This window comes from Microcaecilia unicolor, chromosome 4 (assembly GCF_901765095.1).
Source record: "Microcaecilia unicolor chromosome 4, aMicUni1.1, whole genome shotgun sequence".
Taxonomy (NCBI): Eukaryota; Metazoa; Chordata; class Amphibia; order Gymnophiona; family Siphonopidae; genus Microcaecilia; species Microcaecilia unicolor.
This window is the reverse complement of record NC_044034.1, coordinates 369960537-369982209: the sequence shown is the minus strand read 5'-3', so window position 1 is coordinate 369982209 and position 21673 is coordinate 369960537. Positions and strand designations below refer to the sequence as shown.

Below are 21673 nucleotides of genomic sequence, written 5' to 3'. Positions count from 1 at the left end.
TATGGTGCAGCAAGATAAAAGGAACGGAGTCTGGAGTTAGCGGTGGAGGAGAAGGGTGCAGATAAGAGAGATTTACCCAGGGGAGGAATGTAGGGAGCGATGAGAGTGGAGAGGTACTGAGGAGCTGCAGAGTGAATGCACTTATAGGTCAGTAAGAGGAGTTTGAACTGTATGCGGAAACGGATAGGAAGCCAGTGAAGTGACTTGAGGAGAGGGCTAATATGAGCATGACGACCCTGGCGGAATATTAGTCGTGCAGCACAATTTTGAACAAGTGAAAGAAGCATCAAAAAGGTGGGCTTTTAGCTTAGACGGCCAGAGATGGAGCTTGACATACTGGCTCAGGAAGTCTATTCCAGGCATTTGGTGCAGCAAGATAAAAGGAACGGAGTCTGGAGTTAGCGGTGGAGGAGAAGGGTGCAGATAAGAGAGATTTACCCAGTGCCTGCTCCTTATGATCTCTAGCAAGTCACTTAACCATCCATTTCCTCAAGTTCAAATTCAATTTCTAAGCCCTCTGGGGATGGATAAATACTTGAATGTAACTCCCCTTGAGGTACTATCGAAAGTGGTGTGAGCAAAACTCCAAATGAACAACTATCTGGACTCTCAGACATGCTCATTACCATCCAAACCCCTCTTGTAAGCTCTTTGAGCAGGGACTGTCTTTCTTCTATGTTTGTGCAGCGCTGCGTACGCCTTGTAGCGCTATAGAAATGCTAAATAGTAGTAGTAGTAGTCTTCCCAACGGTCTCACTACATCATCACAGCCATCAAAATTAGGCAAGCTGTTGGGTTTTGGCCATGTCAACTGAGAAAATGTTCCCAGCAAGTGCCCAGGCATATGCTCTTCCCTGGTTTGTTTTGGTCTGTTATCTCCAGTGCATTTGCATCTCTTGCCGTCCAAATTAGCAGTTATTTCACAATCGGCACACTGTGTATCTCTCCGCTTCCTCCTCCCGCTGCCATCAGGAAGCATCGACTGTACCAGTCATCAATCCCGGCTGACAGCGGAAGGCAGGATGCAAATCGCAATCCGTGCAACCATTAGACTCTTCAGCAAGGCTAAGGTTACGTAATTCACTTAAACACCCAGAAGACACTGGTCCATTAAATAGATGGGACGGCTCAGTGGTTTAAAATGTAACTGAAACCAGATACTGTCTATTTTGGGGTTCTTGTTTTCTTTGTTTCTGGTTTATTTTATTTTACTTGTCCTTGAAGAAGATCATTGAATGTGCATGACGATCCTTGTAGCCTCTGCTTTAATGGATCACTATTTATTTATTTATTACATTTGTACCCCGCTCTTTCCCACATACCGCAGGTCCAGTGCGGCTTACATAGTAAAAGAAAGCATCTTACATGGTAAAGAATACAGTAAAAACAAGGAAATGTAGGAACAGTATTATAAATTGTGATGATCATAACTATGTGAAACTTTGTGTATATTATTATAAGTACATAAGCATTGCCATACTGGGACAGACCGAAGGATCGTCAAGCCCAGCATCCTGTTTCCAACAGTGGCCAATCCAGGTCACAAGTACCTGGAAGATTCCAAAACAGTGCAATATATTTTATGCTGCTTATCCTAGAAATAAGAAGTGGGTTTTCCCCAAGTTCATTTTAATAATTGTCTATGGACTTTTCCTTTAGGAAGCCAGCCAAACCTTTTTTAAACCCCGCTAAGCTAACCGCTTTCACTGTATTCTCTGGCAACGAATTCCAGAGTTTAATTACACGATGAGTGAAGAAATATTTTATCCAATTCATTTTAAATTTACTATTTTGTAGCTTCACTGTATGCCCCCTAGTCCTAGCATTTTTGGAAAGAGTAAACAAGCGATTTACGTCTACCCGTTCCACTTCACTCATTATTTTATAGACCTCTATCATATCTCCCCTCAGCCGTCTTTTCTCCAAACTGAAGAGCCCTAGACGCTTTAGCCTTTCCTCATAGGGAAGTCGTCCCATCCCCTTAATCATCTTTGTCGCCCTTCTCTGTACCTTCTCTAATTCCACAATATCGTTTTTGAGATGCGGTGACGAGAATTGAACACAATATTCGAGAAGCAGTCGCACCATGGAGCGATACAGGGGCATTATAATGTCCTCATTTTTGTTTTCCATTCCTTTCCTAATAATACATAACATTCTATTTGCTTTTTTATCGGCCGTCGCACACTGAGCAAAGGGGTTCAATGTATCATCAACAATGACGCCTAGATCCCTTTCCTGGTCGGTGACTCCTAATGGAGAAATCCGCTGGCATAAGCTCTTATATAGCCAGATATCCAATGTGAACATTTCTCTCCATGCAAATTGCCATTCTCTCTCCTTTGTATCCTTTCACTCTCTCCTCCTTCTGGAATCCCCTTTTCATCCCGTCTCCCTCATTCTGTGCCATCTCACTCCCATTTACTTCTCTCCTCCAGTATTCCTTTTTCTCTCTCTGAAATTATTGCACCCCTCTTGTATTCTGCCTGGCCTCTATCCAATCTTCTTTTCCTAACACTATACAATCAGAGATAACTCAATTGCTCCCCAATATTTCCTGCCCACATATTCACAGTCTGTGATTGCGATTCAGTAAACCCCATCCACGAATGCCTATCGAGGGGAATACTGGGAAAGAGCTGTCGTCCACATTTCAATGGCAGCAGTTCATACCTAAAATACAGATTAATACATGCGTCCAGCTTTTCCTACATGAGCACGCAGTTGTGGAATGCACTGCAACTTGACCTGAAAACAATCTACGACCTAATCAACTTTCGCAAGTCACTGAAGACTCATCTCTTCAACAAGGCATACCGTAACGTTCCATAATAGGAACTGCAGCGCATCACCATTTACCTGATATTCTGAATGTTATCTCTCTATACTCGATTGCTTAATTCTATTATGTCATCCATGTTCCTTATTTAATACCAATTGTATCTTTTACTCTTGAATGGCGAATGCCATGACGGAACAATGTAAGCCACATTGAGCCTGCAAATAGGTGGGAAAATGTGGGATACAAATGCAATAAATAAATAAATAAAATACCTCTGTTCCACCCGCTTTCCCCTAACAGAAGGGCAAGAAAAAAAAGAGGTCATAAACCAGGGATGTAGCTAGACCTTGAGGTGAGAGGGGGCCAGAGCCCAAGGTAGGGTGGGCACATCTTGGTCACCGTCCCACCACCGCCCCACTCCACCACCGCAAATACCTTGGCTAGCGGGGGTCCCCAACACCTGCCAGCTGAAGACTTTGTCCAGCACTGGTCTCCGGCGCATCTGCATTGCCTGCACTTCTCTCTCTTCCCCTCACATCCGGCACGCTTCTTTTAGTGAAACTGCTCAATTTCACTAAAAAGAGCGTACCCGATATGAGGGGAAGAGAGAGCAGGGCAGGCAACACGGCGACGTAACGTAGACCAACGCTGGATGAAGTCTTCAGCTGGTGGGGGTTGGGGACCCCCGCTAGCCAACCAGGAGCCCAGAGCAAATTTGGGGGCGTCCAGACCCTCATGGGCCCACCTAGCTATGCCACTGTTATAAAAAGAAGGAAAACACTTTTCCATCATAACATAACACCACCTAACATTTCACTGGCATTTTCTAAGTGGGGCCTTACAAGTCGTTGGTGAGGTCCCACTTGGAGTATTGTGTTCAGTTTTGAAGGCTGTATGTTGCTAAAGATGTAAAAAGACTGGAAGTGGTGCAAAGAAAAGCTACGAAAATGGTACGGGATTTGTGTTGCAAACCGTACGAGGCGAGACATGATGACCTGAACATGTATACCTCGGAGGAAAGGAGAAACAGGGGTGACATGATACAGACGTTCAAATATTTGAAAGATTAATCTGCAAATGAACCTTTTTCAGAGACGGGAAGGCGGTAGAACTAGAGGACGTGGATTGAGGTTGAAGGGGGTAGACTCAGGACTAATGTCAGGAAGTATTTTTTCATGGAGAGGGTGGTGGATATGTGGAATACCTTCCCGCGGGAGGTGATGGAGATGAAAATGGTAATGGAATTCAAACATGCGTGGGATAAACACAAAGGAATCCTGTTTAGAAGGAATGGTTCCATGGAATCTTAGCGGAGATTGGGTAGCAACACCGGTAATTGGGAAGCAAAACCAGTGCTGGGTAGACTTCTATGGTCTACGCCCTGATCGTGACTGAATAGACAGGGATGGGCTGGAGTGTAAATTTTAAGGGGCTTCGACATTAGCTTCAGAACTTAGTACAAGAACAGTACTGGGCAGACTTCTACGATCTGTGCCCTGAGAATGTCAAGGACAAATCAAATGGGTATACGTATAAAGTATCAAATAGCATGTAAATGAGTTTATCTTGTTGACCAGACTGGATGGACTGTTCAGGTCTTTATCTGTCGTCATTTACTATGTTACTCATTGGGGTTCTACATGGAATGTTGCTACTAATTGGGATTCCGGAATCTTGTAACTCTTTAGGATTCCAGAATCTTCAGAACTTTTAATACAAGAACAGAGCTGGGCAGACCTGTACGATCTGTACCTTGAGAATGGCAAGGACAAATCAAACTTGGGTATAAAGTATCGCATACCATGTAAAATGAGTTTATCTTGTTGGCCAGAATGGATGGACTGTTCAGGTCTTTATCTGTCGTCATTTACAATGTTACTATGTTACTCTTTGGGGTTCTATATGGAATGTTGCTACTAATTGGGATTCCAGAATCTTGTAACTCTTTAGGATTCCAGAATCTTCAGAACTTTTAGTACAAGAACAGAGCTGGGCAGACCTCTATGGTCTGTGCCCTGAGAATGGCAAGGACAAATCAAACTCAGGTATACATATAAAGTATTGCATACCATGTAAAATGAGTTTATCATGTTGGGCAGAATGGATGGACCATTCAGGTCTTTATCTGCCGTCATTTACTATGTTACTTTTAAAAGATAAGGATGCCCATCTTTCGACATAAATCGGAAGATGGATGTCCTTCTCACAGGGTCGTCCAAATCGGTATAATCAAAAGCCGATTTTGGACGTCCCCAACTGCTTTCCGTTGCAGGGATGGCCAAAGTTCAAGGGGGCGTATCGGAGGCATAGCAAAGGTGGGACAAGGGCGTGCCTAACACTAGGACATCCTCGACCCATAATCAAAAGAAACAAGGACGTCCCTGACGAACACTTGGACGACTTTACCTAGTCGTGTTATTCTTATGACCAAGGCACAAAAAGGTGCCCGAAATAACCAGATGACCACCAGAGAGAATTGGGGATTACCTCCCCTTACTCCCCCAGTGGTCACAAACACCCTCCCACCCTCAAAAAACAACTGTAAAAATATTGATTGCCAGCCTTAGATATCATACTCAGGTCCATCACAGCAGTATGCAGGTACCTGGAGCAGTTTTAGTGGGTGCAGTGCACTTGAGGCAGGCAGACCCAAGCTCATCCCCCCCCTCCCACCTGTTACGTTTGTGGAGGAAACAGTGAGCCTTCTAAAACCCACCACTAACCCACTGTACCCACATCTAGGTGCCCCCCTTCACCCATAAGGTTTATGGTAATGGTGTACAGTTGTGGATAGTGGGTTTTGGGGGGCTCAGCACACAAGGTAAGGGAGCTATGTACCTGTGAGCAATTTGTGAAGTCCACTGCAGTGCCCCCTAGGGTGCCCGGTTGGTGTCCTGGCATGTCAGGGGGACCAGTGCAGTACAAATGCTGGCTCCTCCCACAACCAAAAGGCTTGCATTTGGTCGTTTCTGAGATGGACATCCTTGGTTTCCATTATCACCGAAAATCAGAAACGACCAAGTCTAGGGATGACCATCTCTAAGGACAACCAAATTTCAGGATTTGGGTGTCCCTGGCCGTATTATTGAAAACGAAAGATGGACGTCTATCTTGTTTCCATAATATGGGTTTCCCCGCCCCTGGATGGGGATGTTTTGCGAGGACGTCTCTTTCGATTATGCCCCTCCACGTTACCTGCAGTAGTGGTCATTTCAGTTGTTCTTCTCTGGTTGCTAAACACACGAGTTATCCTCTCTTAAAAATGCAGCACACCTGTATTAAACTGTTTTCACATACAGTATCAGACTAATAGAGTCTGGGATTCGATACAGTATACAACTTAAGTGATTTATGGACGAGTCATTTTGTCAAGTCTACATTCATTAAGAGTGGTATAAATCACCCATTCGACCATCAGGGGAAGCAGATTTATATGTGCTAAGATTAAAAATGTAAATTACGCGTCTTTTTTCTTTGCTGTCTTACATTTCCTGGAGTCCTGACTCTCACAAAGATTAGTCAAATAGCTGGATGAGCACACGGTGCTACAAAGCATTAATATTTCATGACGCCTTGAGATTTATAAACCATTATTGCTAACTTCAATGTCTTTAAACCAAGCGTATTTTACACTGACAGTGGATTAAAGTACCTGCACTGAAAGGAGGCTTAAACAGATTAGCTGAAAGGATTCCTGAATTTTACATGCATCTCTGCAATCGTTACTGGGTGCGTTTGTTTAAAAATATGTACAGGGGAAATTCACTTAGCACCCTCCAAATGTGTTAATGGCAGTCTGAATGCACACTTGAGATAGGAATTGCTGAAAAACATGACCCATGGATGATTAATACATATTAAAAGGGGAACAATCTTGCCTTCTCTTAAGAAGGTTTCGTCCCATTTCAGGAGCAGCTCCTGAGGTGGCCCTGGACACTAACTGTGATTTGATCTCTTTAAGGATGAGTTAAAGGACAAAAGGTATTGTTTAGAAACATTCAGTCCAGTCCAAACGGGTTTATGGACAGGGAGACTGTGCTGTAGACCAGGCTTCATGAAAGCTCTCTCACTTTCTCTGCACACAGCCAACAGACTGCTAAAACCTGTCATTTCTTTCTGAGCACATTACCAAAACCCTTATCCACACTCTTATCATGTCACACTTAGACTATTGCAACTTGCTTCTCACAGGTCTCCCACTAAGCCATCTCTCTCCCCTTCAATTCGTTCACAATTCTGCTGCACAACTTATATTCTGCCAGTGTTGCTATGCTCATATTAACCCTCTTCTCAAGTCGCTTCATTAGCTCCCTATCCATTTCCGCAAACAGTTCAAACTCCTCTTACTGACTTACAAGTGCATTCACTCTGCAACTCCTCAGTACCTCTCCATTCTTATCTCTCTCTCTCTCTCTCTCTACACTCCTCCCCAGGAACTCAGTTCATCAGGTAAATCTCTCTTCTCTGTGCCCTTCTCCTCACTAGGCTAAAACATTTTTTGAGGCTGCTTTTAAATCCTACTGGGACAGACTGAAGGTACATCAAGACCAGCATCCTGTTTCCAACAGTGGCCAATCCAGGTCACAAGTACCTGGCAAGATCCCAAAACAGTACAATACATTTTATGCTGCTTATCAAGCAGTGGATTTTCCCCAAGTCCATTTTAATAATGGTCTATGGACTTTTCCTTTAGGAAGCCATCCAAACCTTTTTTAAACCCTGCTAAGCTAACTGCTTTTACTACATTCTCTGCTAACGAATTCCAGAGTTTCATTACACTTCTTCAGTACCCATGTCTGTTTTATCATTCCCACCTTATATATTTCCCTTATCCTTTAGTTGTCAAGCAGGGACAGTCTCTTGCATGCGTCTAGTAGCGCTATAGAAATAAATAGTACTAGTAGTAGTAGTAAAACACATTTAACTTTTTAGCACATGCTAATTAACATGAATGTACATCATTTGTAGATTAACATGTGCAAGTGGTATCTCACTGGTCGGGGCTGAAGGTCACCTATAAGGCAGGTACATAATCAATTTGTATTTCCTGTGGCCAAAATATACTGCAATATTCTTCCTTCTCAATTTCATGCCACACAGACCATTAAAGAGTCCCCTTTCAGTTAGGGTGAGCTTTCTGAAATAGTTTAAACATGATTAGGTATAGAACAGCAGCAAAAAAAAGGAATCTGGAGATCTTGCTGGCTTTAAGAAAACAAACATTCTCTTTTTATGGTCATTCCTGTATTTATCTAGGGAAGAGTTAATGAAAAGCAAAATGCAAATTGTCCATTACATCAAAGTAAACTGGTTGCAACAGTGATCATAGCGTTTCAGTAAAGAAACATTTTTAGGTCTCCTTGGAGTAACTTCACTCAGTTCCAACTCCAGCATCTTTCATACGTTTACAAAATTGCACACATGATAGAACACAGTAACATAGTAACATAGTAGATGACGGCAGAAAAAGATCTGCACGGTCCATCCAGTCTGCCCAACAAGATAACTCATATTTGCTGCTTTTTGTGTATACCCTACTTTGATTTGTACCTGTGCTCTTCAGGGCACAGACTGTATAAGTCTGCCCAGCACTATCCCCGCCTCCCAACCACCGGCTCTGGCACAGACCGTAAAAGTCTGCCCAGCACTACCCTCGCCTCCCAACCACCGGCTCTGGCACAGACCGTACAAGTCTGCCCAGCACTATCCCCGCCTCCCTACCACCAGCCCCGCCTCCCGATCTTGACTAAGCTCCTGAGGATCCATTCCTTCGGCACAGGATTCCTTTATGCTTATCCCACGCATGTTTGAATTCCGTTACCGTTTTCATTTCCACCACCTCCCGCTCCTTACTCCTTGCGATGGTGTATCAAAATCTCTCTTAGTTGTTCTGGAGCCCATTCCTCCTGATTCAGGTGAAACAGTCCTTCTCTCTCTCTCTCTCTCTCTCTCTTTCTTTCTTTCCATGTTCTTATCCAACTCTCCTATAGGTCCCTGAAAGCTCTACGCTTGCCTCTTGGGACACTGCTAAGACTCACCACTCACTCTGATCCCACAACCTTCAAAAATTGTCTCTATCACCTATGGCAGCTTCAAAATCTCTCTCCATATACTGAAAAGACAAGTCTGACCACGGTGGTCCATGCCATGATAACATCACGACTAGACTACTGTAATGCCCTGTACACCAGCCAAACCAAAAATGAGTTTGTACCAGCTCCAACTAATTCAGAATGTTGCAACACAACTGATAGAAGGCTGCAGTTGGCGTGACCACATCACACCCTTCCTGCAAAAGCTACACTGGCTACCAGTACCTTACAAGGTCCTCAGAAAAAGTGGGCCACAGTACTTAAAGAATAGGTTAGCCCTTTACACACATTTAAGGTCCTCTCAAGGATCATCGCTATCTGTACCATTGTCAAAAGAAATTCTACAATGTGATACCCGCCAGCGAGCCTTCTCAGGAGTAGCCCCCACGCTCTGGAATTTACCCACAGAAGGACTACGTATACCTCGAGACTACCTCTACTTCAGGAAGCAGGTGAAAGCCTGGCTCTTCTCCCAAGACTTTAAAACATAGGGTGACTGACTATACACTCATTCTGCACCCGGACTAGACCAGTTCCTTATCTCTTGCTTAACTATACAATGAACTTGCCTTGAATTTAACCAATCATCAAGATTATCCCAACTGACTCTGTACCCCACATCTTGTTCCCATCATATATCTGCTCTTGGCCCCTCAGCTATATGGTAAAAACCATATTGTAGAAAATCTGTAGCATCCTATCTATGTTAGTTGAATGTTCTAATGCTGCTTATTAGGTGTATCATTAGTATTATGTTAACATTGTATTGTATCTCTGATATTTGAATTCCAGTGTATATTTTTGTTACTGTTTCATGGTTGTTCTATTATTAGGTTTCAATTTACTGTTTTCAATTTACCTCATTTTTTGCATTTATGTTTATTCTTGGTTATTTTACTATTGTGATGCTGTTAACAAAATTGTAAGTTTGATGTTAAATTGTTCCTACTGTACACCGCCTTGGGTGAATCTCTTCATAAAGGCGGTTAATAAATCCCAATAAATAAATAAAAAATAACATTAATTTGATATACCACATTTCTGTGGTAGAACTAAAGCAGCATACATATTATATACAGATACTTTCTTTGTCCCTAACAGGCTCACAATCTTTGCACCTGGGGCAACGGAGGATTAGGTGACTTGCCCGGGTCACAAGGAGCCACAGTGAGAATTGAGCCTGGTTCCCCTGGACCTCAGCCCACTGCGTTAACCATTAGGCCACTCCTCCACGTCCATATTACACTTTGATTGGCACTTTTCTTCAGGAGTCCAGAATGTTCTTTCTGCAACTGCAAGGATTTTTTTCGGCATCTGCTAACAATTTAGCGCATGATCATTTTTTAAGAAGCATTAATGAACTGAAAATGTGCTCATGAGTGCATATCTCACAGTGAGTGGAGGAGTGGCCTAGTGGTTAGGGTGGTGGACTCATCCTGGGGAACTGAGTTCGATTCCCACATCAGGCACAGGCAGCTCCTTGTGACTCTGGGCAAGTCACTTAACCCTCCATTGCCCCATGTAAGCCACATTGAGCCTGCCATGAGTGGGAAAGCGCAGGGTACAAATGTAACAAAAATAAAATAGATACTATTGGAGATTCTACATGGAATGTTGCTACTATTGGAGATTCTACATGGAATGTTGCTATTCCACTAGCAACATTCCATGTAGAAGGCTGCGCAGGCTTCTGTTTCTGTGAGTCTGACGTCCTGCACGTACTGCGCGGCCACACTGGTGATCTGCAAGGGCCGACTTCTACATGGAATGTTGCTAGTGGAATAGCAACATTCCATGTAGAATCTCCAATAGTAGCACTAGTGGAGGAGTGGCCTAATGGTTAGGGTGGTGGACTTTGGTCCTGAGGAACTGAGTTTGATTCCCACTTCAGGCACAGGCAGCTCCTTGTGACTCTGGGCAAGTCACTTAACCCTCCATTGCCCCATGTAAGCCGCATTGAGCCTGCCATGAGTGGGAAAGCGTGGGGTACAAATGTAACAAAAATAAAAAATTCTACCTGAATTTTGAAAGCAAAGTACACTTGCACAAGAAGAATAGAGCAATAAAAAGATAGAAAGTTCAAAGAGAAAAAAAAAAAGAACTTGAATATGGAAGACAAAAATAAAGTAAAAGCCCCATCCCCCCCCCCCCCCCCCCCCCCCACCAGCAGGAGAATCATACACAAAATAGCCACCACTTATTTCAGTGCACACTTCTTTCTCAAGTTCAGCTACACTGGGGCAACATATGAACACACGTTGTAACGACAACTTCTGAATCTCTTTCACACCCTGGCCGCACCACTTACCACTCCGTAGCTGCTTCTCTCTGGCTCTTAGATCAGCGAAAACTTGGTTGAAATGGTTGGTAAAAGCTGTTAAGTCTGCTTCCAGAAACATTGGCCTCTGCTCGTTCTTTTTCAGGGCCACGCCCTGGACTTTCAGATGCTCCATCTGAGGTTGAAGAGCCAACAATCGACTTGTTTCATCCTATAAAACCAAGAGCCAAGAAATCACCTTCTCTAATTACCTGCCTGATTAAGTAATGAGATAAATACCATGCGTGGCAGACAGTCTTTTCTGGATTTATTTATTTATTTATTTGTAACGCTTATACCCCGCGCTTTCCCGCTTATAGCAGGTTCAGTGCGGCTTACATAGTATTTCATGTTTACAAAGTAACATAGAATGGCCTGCCACTGGCTCCACCCCTTCTCTCTACTGCGACCCGCCCTGCCCTACCTCAGAGGAATCAGGAAGTACATCAGAGAGGCGGGCCGTAAGAGAGAAGGGTTCTGTGGCAGGGCTGCGTATAGAAACCGCTATCACAAAAAAAGGTAAATTTGAGGACGGAAGGGTGGGGGGTGATGCCAGAGCACAGCGGGCATTCGATGGATGCCACTCCAAGAGTTCCACCTAGGCCTCCGCCTCAGGTGGCCTAATGGTAGGGCCACCACTAGGTGATGGGGAGATTTGCTGGATTGAGGTAAGGGAAGGAGGATATGCTGGACAACAGAGGGCAAGAGAAAGAGCAAGAGAAGATACTGGTGTGAGGATGTTATAATGCCGTTGTATCGCTCCATGGTGCGACCGCACCTTGAGTATTGTGTTCAATTCTGGTAGCCGCATCTCAAGAAAGATATAGTAGAATTGAAAAAGGTGCAGCGAAGGGCGACTAAAATGATAGCGGGGATGGGACGACTTCCCTATGAAGAAACACTGAGGAGGCTAGGGCTTTTCAGCTTGGAGAAGAGACGGCTGAGGGGAGACATGATAGAGGTATATAAAATAATGAGTGGAGTGGAACAGGTGGATGTGAAGCATCTGTTCACGCTTTCCAAAAATACTAGGACTAGGGGGCATGCGATGAAACTACAGTGTAGTAAATTTAAAACAAATCGGAGAAAAGTTTTCTTCACCCAACGTGTAATTAAACTCTGGAATTCATTGCCGGAAAATGTGGTGAAGGCGGTTAGCTTAGCAGAGTTTAAAAAGGGGTTGGACTGTTTCCTAAAGGACAAGTCCATAAACCGCTACTAAACGGACTTGGAAAAATCCAAAATCCCAGGAATAACATGTATAGAATGTTTGTACGTTTGGGAATCTCGCCAGGTGCCCTTGGCCTGGATTGGCCGCTGTCGTGGACAAGATGCTGGGCTCGATGTGGTCTTTTCGCAGTGTGGCATTACTTATGTACTTATGGTCAGAGGAGTGAAAATAGGGAAAGAGGGTGAATACTGAAGGGAGGAAGAGGAAGAGTTAGCAAAAAAAACAGGAATAACATGATGAAGAATGGGATGGTTGGGGTGAGGGAGATGAAAAGCTGTAGGTAGATGTGGTTTTAAAAAAAGGAAGATTGAATACTAAGAATGAATGAAGTCGGAGCAGATTGAGAGATGGAAAAATAAACTGGATTCACCCAGTGTCTGATATTTGCCATTTGTAGTATTGATTAATGCCGACCTACTAGTCATTTTCAGATTAGTAAGCAGTCTTGAACACAAAAAATATAGAGACAGGCTTATGAACCTCAACACGTATTCGCTGGAAGAGAGGAGGGAGAAAGGAGATATGATAGAGACGTTTAAATATCTCAAGGGCGTTAATGTACAGGAAGAGAGCCTTTTTCAACTGAAGGGAAGCCCTGGAACTAGGGGGGGCATATGATGACGTTAAGAGGGAATAGGCTTAGGAGGAATCTAAGAAAGTACAATTAACGGAAAGGGTGGTGGAAGCGTGGAATGGCCTCCCGGTGGAGGTGGTGGAGTCGAGGACTGTGTCAGAATTAAGGGATAAGCATGTGGGATCACTTAGGAAAAGGAAGAGTTAGGGGTTACAGAGGATGGGCAGACTGGATGGGCCATTTGGCCTTTATCTGCCGTCGTGTTTCTATGTTTCTTCTACATTCTAACTGGTTGCGGATAGGTGGTAAGATGTCATGCAAAAGTAGATTCACTGTACTTGTTTCAGGAGCCATGTGTGCAATTACTAAAGACGAAAAGTCTTTCAAGTCTACTGATCCCGCTCAGACTAAATTTCATACACTAGGCTGTGCCCTCATATCCAAAGCTCCCAGTAATACAAAACTCCCAGGCATTGCAATCCCTCTATGGTGTCATATTATCTTGACTTGGCCCATTCATATTCTGCTGGTTGGTGAATAACAACATGGGAGTTGTGGTGACAATTCACAATCCAGTTTTGTTCACAATCAGTATATCGGGCCAATCCATCAAAGTCTCAGCACTAGGCCCGAGCATCCACTTTGGCTTACAAAACCCGTACCTTTTGCTAAATACTTAAATACAACCTTTTTGTGTAAATAAATGACTCAGACCACGTCTCCTCCAGTTCCCACTATGCTTACCCCTGACCTATCCCCTGACTATTTCCTAGCCTAAAAACTAGCACCTCCCCCTACCACCTTACCCCTTCTCCTCATATTATTTACCTACCTACACATCTCCATTACTCTGCTCAGCTTAGCCTGTACTCTCTACACTTTACTTTGTAATCCTACTACTGTGTAAGCCACATTGAACCTGCTATGAGTGGGGAAAGTGCGGAGTACAAATGTAACAAATAAATAAAAATAAATAAATAAATAAAAATAAATAAATAAAATAGCCTCCTTATAAAAACAAATGCTAATCTGCAGAAGCTTTTGGTGCATAATTGTTTTAGGGAATGTTTCCCTAATATTTCTTGAGACTGTGCATGTGAATTTCAGATATCTAGTGATTTGCTCTACACTTGGGCAAATGGAAATTAATATTAAAATTGCCAACATAATACAAAAATTGTGTAGGGTCTGTGACAGCACAGATGGGCCAATGGTCTTTATCAGTCATTACTGTCCATGTTTCTAGATGGTGTAATCCTCATTTACAATGTTCCTCTGAAATTAGTCTAGTTGTATCAGGTTTATTATTAGCACTTGATATACTGTCAAAGGTTTGGATAAGTTCTTGGAGGAAACGTCCATAGTCTGCTAATGAGGTGGATATGGGGGAAGCCACTGCTTGCCCTGGGATTGGTAGCATGGAATGTTGAGATTCTGAATGGAATCTTGTTACTCTTTGGGATCCAGAATGTTGCTACTCTTTGGGATTCTGCCAGGTACTTGTGACCTGGATTGGCCAATGTTGGACGCAGGATACTGGGCTAGATGGACCATTGGTCTGACCCAGTATGGCTATTCTTATGTTCTTATGCTCTGCCCACTGGCACTTAGACACCAAACCAGCTACGAGTGCTTTTAGAGAAGGTACTTAAGCCACTTATATGCCTAACTGCCAATTTTCTCGGCAGTAACACACAATTGTAGGTGCAAATTTATACAACTGCCTCCCTAATCCCTTTAAAAAACGGACCCTTTCGTGCACAAACTAAAATCTCTTTTGACTTCAGTTGCTACAGTGCAGGGATGTGCCTGGCCAAAATCTTTTCGGTTCACTTTTGGAACGGTTCATTCTTCTCAATTTTGGGGGGGGGTTTATTTGGTTTGTTTCCTCTATTCAGTTTAATAAACTTCTTAAAACGCAGATTAGCGCTTGCTGATGTGTTGCCAATCAACTGTACGCATATGCTCTTCAACCAAGCCTTTAACGGAAGAAGTAACTAACTTGTTAGTCTCACTCACACACACAAGGATTGACTCGGGCTGCACATACTGCAGTGGGACATGTTTATCCACTCCTACCCTAGCTAATATTTAACCATCTCTCTGACCTCACGTGCAACTTTCTTCAGATCAATCACTTTACTTTCTAATTCTTCCTACTTTCTTACTCATCTATATGTTACAACTTTGCCTTACCCCTCACTACCAATTAGAATGTTCTAGTAACATAACATAGTAGATGATGGCAGAAAAAGACCTGCACGGTCCATCCAGTCTGCCCAACAAGATTTCACGTGTGCTACTTTTTGTGTATACTTTACCTTGATTTGTATCTGCCATTGTCAGGGCACAGACCATATAAGTCTGCCCAGCACTAGCCCCGCCTCCCACCACCGGCTCTGGCACAGACCGTATAAGTCTGCCCAGCACTAGTCCCGCATATTGTGTTGTCATTGCATTTATTGTATCATCTATTATGAGTTAAATCCAAAGATACTTTGAATGTTGTTTTCACATGAGCGTAACATTAAAGTATATACAGTTATTAACCAGACCTCAATATTACCACTCCTGGTCTGACACCTCCTCGGGTGTAAAAGAACCTTTTTTTTTTTCAAAAGGATTCCAGGAAACTGTGTGGAGTCCATGTTATCATAGGTCCTGTTTTATCTGCCCCCAATGTAAACATCAATGGAAAAACCTCCTACTGAGAAAAACCATTCATGTTACACTGTTGGTCAAATTAAATTTCTACACCCTGTGAAAACACATTACTTCAGCTATCGGACATTACATTCACCCTTAATGTCTCTATTTACTTATTGAATTTGTATCCCACATTTTCCCGCCTCTTTGCAGGCTCAGTGTGGCTTACAATACATCATGAATGGTGGAAATACATAAGAAAATATACATTTGGCATTACAGAAAGGTCTTGGGTAACTTGATAATACTAGAACATAATAGTAGATTAACAATCAGATATTAAAGACAGTTCTGGGTGTATGTATAGGAGTTCATATTTGTTGCTCTTTGTGGTATATCTTGTTGAAGAGACGGGTCTTCAGAAGTTTGCGGAAATTAGTTAGTTCATAGGTCGTTTTTAAGTTACGTGGTAGCGCGTTCCAGAATTGTGTGCTCAGGTAGGAAAAGGTTGATGCATACGTTGTTTTGTAATTTAGACCTTTGCAGTTGGGGAAGTGGAGGAGTGGAGGAGTGGCCTAGTGGTTAGGGTGGTGGACTTTGGTCCTGAGGAAATGAGTTCAATTCCCAGAACAGGCAGCTCCTTGTGACTCTGGGCAAGTCACTTAACCCTTCATTACCTGCCACATTGAGCCTGCCATGAGTGGGAAAAAGTGTGGGGTACAAATGTACCAAAAAAAAAAAATAGATTAAGGAATGTGCGGGATGATTTTTTTAGCATTCCTGGGTGGTAGGTCTATCAGGTCTGACATGTAGGCTGGGGCGTTTCCGTGAATGATTTTACACCACATCCCAATACATTATCTCTCATGGTAATTGTACTGCCCTATGCAAAACCCACACTTATCTTGTATCTTTTATGTGTCCCAGCCGGCTGGTGTTAGTCAATCTCTTCTCTCTGCTCCTCTCCTGTGAGCTTTCTTCCTTTTGTTGTGGGTATGCACTGTGGATTTCTCCAGCGGGCTTTCCGTGCCTTACATTGCTTGTTATTCGTGTGGACTGAAAACTTCTAGAGCATTATTATTCATCTTCTAGTCCTTTCTTTCTCTTGTGATCTTTTATTCCTCGACAAGAACGTCTTGTTTCGCGAATATCATCACTGCATCAGGAAATCTATCTTTCTCCTTGCTTGTCTATTTTTTCTGAAGTTGTTAATACACCCGAGGAAGTGTCAGACCAGGAGTGGTAATATTGAGGTCTGGTTAATAACTGTATATACTTTAATGCTACGCTCATGTGAAAACAACATTCAAAGTATCCTTGGATTTAACTCATAATCTAATATAATAATTTGCTCCTCCAACATTCCAATGTCTCTCACTGGGATTGTAACCACCTGCTGACATCACTCCTCCAATGTTCTCCGTCCCCCTCCCTCCCAGTTCCATGGGACCCTGGAACTGGGAGGGAGGGACAGAGGGAGGGGGGACCCTGGAAATGGGAGGGGGACACTGGAACTCGGAGGGGGGAGGGAGGGAGGCCTGGAACTCGGAGGGAGGTGGAGGGGGCAGGGGAGAGATGCTGCACATGGATGGATGGATGGAGGGGGCAGGGCACAGAGGACGTTGCCTGCATATGGATGAATGCAGGGGACCCTGAAACTCGGAGGGAGGCAGGGAGGGGACGACCCTGGAACTCAGAGGGAGGGAGGGGGGGGCCTTGGCACACACTCTCATGCTCACACACACACTCGCTCTCTCTCACAGACACACTCACACCCAGTCTCACTCTCTCTCTGTCACACACACTCGCACATTCGCTCTCTCTCTCTCTCTCACACAGTCACTCTCACACACACTCTCTCAAACATACACACTCCGAGGAAAACCTTGCTAGCGCCCGTTTCATTTGTGTCAGAAACGGGCCTTTTTTACTAGTAGATTATAAAGAACCAGGGAACCCTTATAAAAGGAAAAATAGAGAGGTAAGTAGTACACCATGCCACACTTTGTATTGTTGTTCAAATATTTTTACTGCTCTAATTGCCTCTTGCTCACGTTTGATCTATTCTTACTGTACACCGCCTTGAGTGAATTCCTTCAAAAAGGTGGTAAATAAATCCTAATAAATAAATAAATATTATGATTTTGCCCTTGCTAGGTGTTCAAGCCTTACTAACGACGGTACATCCGCACCACATCATCTCATTTACTTACCTTGCACTTTTCTAGTTGTGCTTTCAGCATCTCCTCCTGTGTTGGTGGTGCGCCCTGTGCTCTGAGCCAGCTCTCGGCAGAGAGCGTCGCCTGTTCCAGTTGCTGAAGCCGGGAGTAGAAAGCAATAGTGTCGTTTTGGTACTGCACCCACGCCAGTCTCTCTTTCAGCAGCTGGCAAAAGTCGGTCCAGCGGCTGTTCAGCTGCTCAGAGGCTTGTTTGATGCTGTCTGCGTTCAGACCCTCTAGAACGAAAAAAAAATTAAAAGATAAAGGGAAATCGTTTCCTTTGGATACACAGATAAAGGGACTTAAAATCCTGATTTTCACTGTTACAAAGTAAGAGGTGTTCATCGGACATGGAACGAGAAAAGTCCTGCTGCCACTGCTAAGAGAACGCTTGAAAAGTTACGCACAGCTTCAAAAGATGCTGAACCAGGAGTTTCTGAAAACTTTACTGGGGTGAGCAATAAAAGGCTTACACAAATCTGATTACATAAAAGCAATAATTCTGGTAGTGCAATATAAAAATGGGCACTTTTCATAAGTAGTAAAAATACAGGTCAATATTGAACCATGTCGATCAGCACTTTTTCTAAATGACAGCTGCTGCAGCTAAAAAAAATCTGGATATTCAGCGTAGGTATCCAGACAGGGTGGTCAGTACTGGAGCTGTCTGGACACTGCTGATATTAAGCCTTCTGTCTAGATATCTAACCAGATACAGTGCTTCACGAGTGTTTCCACGGATATTTAGCTAAGAGGTCTGACCTTTTCCCCTTCCTCTTTGATCCCAGCCTTGTAAAATGACATTACAGCTGCTCTTTTTCCAGCGTCCTGGAACCTCTCTTGTGTGTAGCAGGCATTCTTCCAAGCTCACTCAAGGCAAAGTTTTCCTGAATTAAGTTCATTTAACCTGTTTGTCCTACTAATTCTAACCTACATATCGAATTGGGCACCCTGGCTAAATATTCAGCCGGAAGTGGTGAATGTTTTTCTGATCGCCGTGGGCTTTATTCCCAGACATTCAATGCTGGACCATGTCTGGGCTTCGGAATCGAATATCCAGTTTATGGGGCACTGGCTGACACATGGCCTGCTTAAGCCAATATTCAGAACTTAAGTGGCTATGAGTTACCGCTGACCCCACCCCAGAAGGCCTCCAAAATAGCCGGCTTTCACTTAGGTGCTAACTTCTCATTTCAGCAAATGTTTCCCGCGGCGGGTTGCGGAAAACCGCCCAATTGGCCGGGAAAACCGCCCATGTGGCAACCCTGCTCCCATGGTGCTTTTCCCCCTGCTAACTGGGTCAGAGGGTGTCCAGTTTTGTTTCCGGTAGTCCATGAGGTAGTGGCCATTTTTGTATCACAGTTTTAGATCCCTTTCATGTGTTAGCCACGTTAGAGAACTTAGTTCTTACCTTGAATGTGGCTGAAAGAGGGCATTGTACAGCATTCTGCCAGCTCTGACCTACTGCTAATCTCAGTACCAGGGAGACTCGTTGTCAGTGGGGCACAACCTCTGATCTGCAGTTAACTGTGAGTAAACGTGCTTATTCCAATAAAGGACGTTTTCGGAGAGATTAGTCTTCAGGTGTCAACTGGTGTGCCAATGTTATATAGCAGCAACAAGTCCTAGAGGCCTGCGTGTATGCAGGTCCCTGGAGCACTTTTAGTGGGTACCGCAGTGCACTTCAGCCAGGTGGACCCAGGCCCATCCCCCCCTACCTGTAACACTTGTGCTGGTAAATGGGAGGCCTCCAAAACCCACTGTACCCACATGTAGGTGCCCCCTTCACCCCTAAGAGCTATGGTAGTGTTGTACATTTGTGGGTAGTGGGTTTTGGGGGAGGGGAGTTGGGTGTTGAGCACCCATGGTAAAGGAGCTATGCATATGGGAACTTTTTCTGAAGTCCACCGCACTGACCTAGGGTGCCCAGTTGGTGCCCTGGCATATCAGGGGGGCCAGTGTACTACGAATCCTGGCCCCTCCCATGACCAAATGGCTCGGATTAGGACGTTTTTGAGCTGGGCATTTTTAGTTTCCATTATCGCTTAAAAAAACAAACGCCCAGCTCAAAAACGTCCATTTTTTCGAAAATACGGTTCGGCCCGCCCCTTCACGGACCCGTTCTCATAGATAAACGCCCATGGAGATAGGCGTTTGCGTTCGATTATGCCCCTCCACGTCATCCATGTTCTTTATGTAATATCAATTGTATCTTTTACTCTGGAATGGCGAATGCCATGACGGAACATTGTAAGCCACATTGAGCCTGCAAATAGTTGGGAAAATGTGGGATACAAATGCAACAAATAAATAAATAACTAACCTAACATGCGGTCAACCCTTCAGAGCAGCAGGACATAACCTCCTGTCCGTGGGCACCCCGGATTCACCATCTCATCCCCGCACACATTTATACCAGCTCATGAAATAGCGAATGAACACATTGAACCCAAGGGAAATGGATCATAACCTGAAGTGAATCCATTAATTTTATTACCTTGTATACTGCACATTAAGTTGCATCGCAAATTGGTTTAGACTGCTTTTTAATTGTACATTATATGCCAGTATATTACAATTGCTACTTCAGTGAAACCTACGTGTCAAATGTGTTTTCCTTACAGCTCTGGAATTCAGGGCAGAGCAATGCACTGCTATGTGAGCTTATGTTATTTGACTTCTAACATCTGCAAGGGCAGCTTAAAAATGCGGCATAATGAAAATATTCCTTGCCTTGTTATGCTAACACTTTGCTGTAAGTGTTTCGTCATTACAGATTCATTCGGAATTCATTTTGGCTGCACCGGTCACGGCACAGTCACTGGTATTCATGTAAATAATGTACGTCTTTCTGTGCTTCTCTCGTGTTCATCATCTTTCTCTATTAATAAGGGCGTTATGTTATCAACACAAAGGTTCAACAAATGTAAAGGTTAGAATACCGTAGGAAGGTAAAAATGATTTCATTTTTGGTGTAAAAACATGGAAAAGAAAATAAGATGATACCTTTTTTATTGGACATAACTTAATACATTTCTTGATTAGCTTTCGAAGGTTGCCCTTCTTCCTCAGATGGGAAATAAGCAAATGTGGTAGCTGACAGTGTATATAAGTGAAAACATTCAAGCATTACTATGACAGTAAAATAGATACTATTGGAGATTCTACATGGAATGTTGCTACTATTGGAGATTCTACATGGAATGTTGCTATTCCACTAGCAACACAACTCGGGCATTCGGCACACACTCAGACGTATCAACCCCCGCCCCCTTCAATACCACACTACAAGCCATATCTTCGATAGAATTGGATTTATTTTGGCCGCAGCCAGGAACATCAAAATTGTTACAACTTAAACAAATTACATTACATCTTCTACTAATCATTATGCCAGCATGCATTTCTACCCGGGTACACAGCTTCTACACGTAGTTGCATATTCTGGGCCACAGGCCAAGCCGTACCAAGCCCCTGTGGCCCCCTGTGCTGTTTTCCAAGCACCCGACGTCACTTGGTGTCTCCCGTTGAAGGAGGCACCTACCACATTTACAAAATGACGTTCTAGGCCTCCCGGCCGCCCAAGCCAGGAGACAAGCTGTATACACGTTGTTTCCTGTTGAAGGAGGCACCTACCACATTTACAAAATGACGTTCTAGGCCTCCCGGCCGCCCAAGCCAGGAGACAAGCTGTATACACGTTGTTTCCTTATAACAAGGCTGCTCACATGCAAGCCTACCATTTGCATCAACTTGATAATTTTCCACACAACTCTTTCTGCAGCAGTAGTTACCCCAAACTTGTAACTGTT

General features: G+C 43.7%; 1 protein-coding gene across 1 annotated transcript in view; it reads right to left on the bottom strand.

Moving 5' to 3' along the window:
• The window catches only part of DMD (dystrophin), a 2615032-nt gene that overhangs the window by 1482182 nt on the left and 1111177 nt on the right, over window positions 1–21673 (bottom strand). Inside the window, exons 20-21 of the mRNA XM_030202363.1 lie at window positions 17856–18097; window positions 11183–11363 (exon numbers count right to left, since the gene is read on the bottom strand). Coding sequence (XP_030058223.1) covers window positions 11183–11363; window positions 17856–18097 — 423 coding nt within the window. The remainder of the gene's footprint in view (window positions 1–11182; window positions 11364–17855; window positions 18098–21673) is intronic.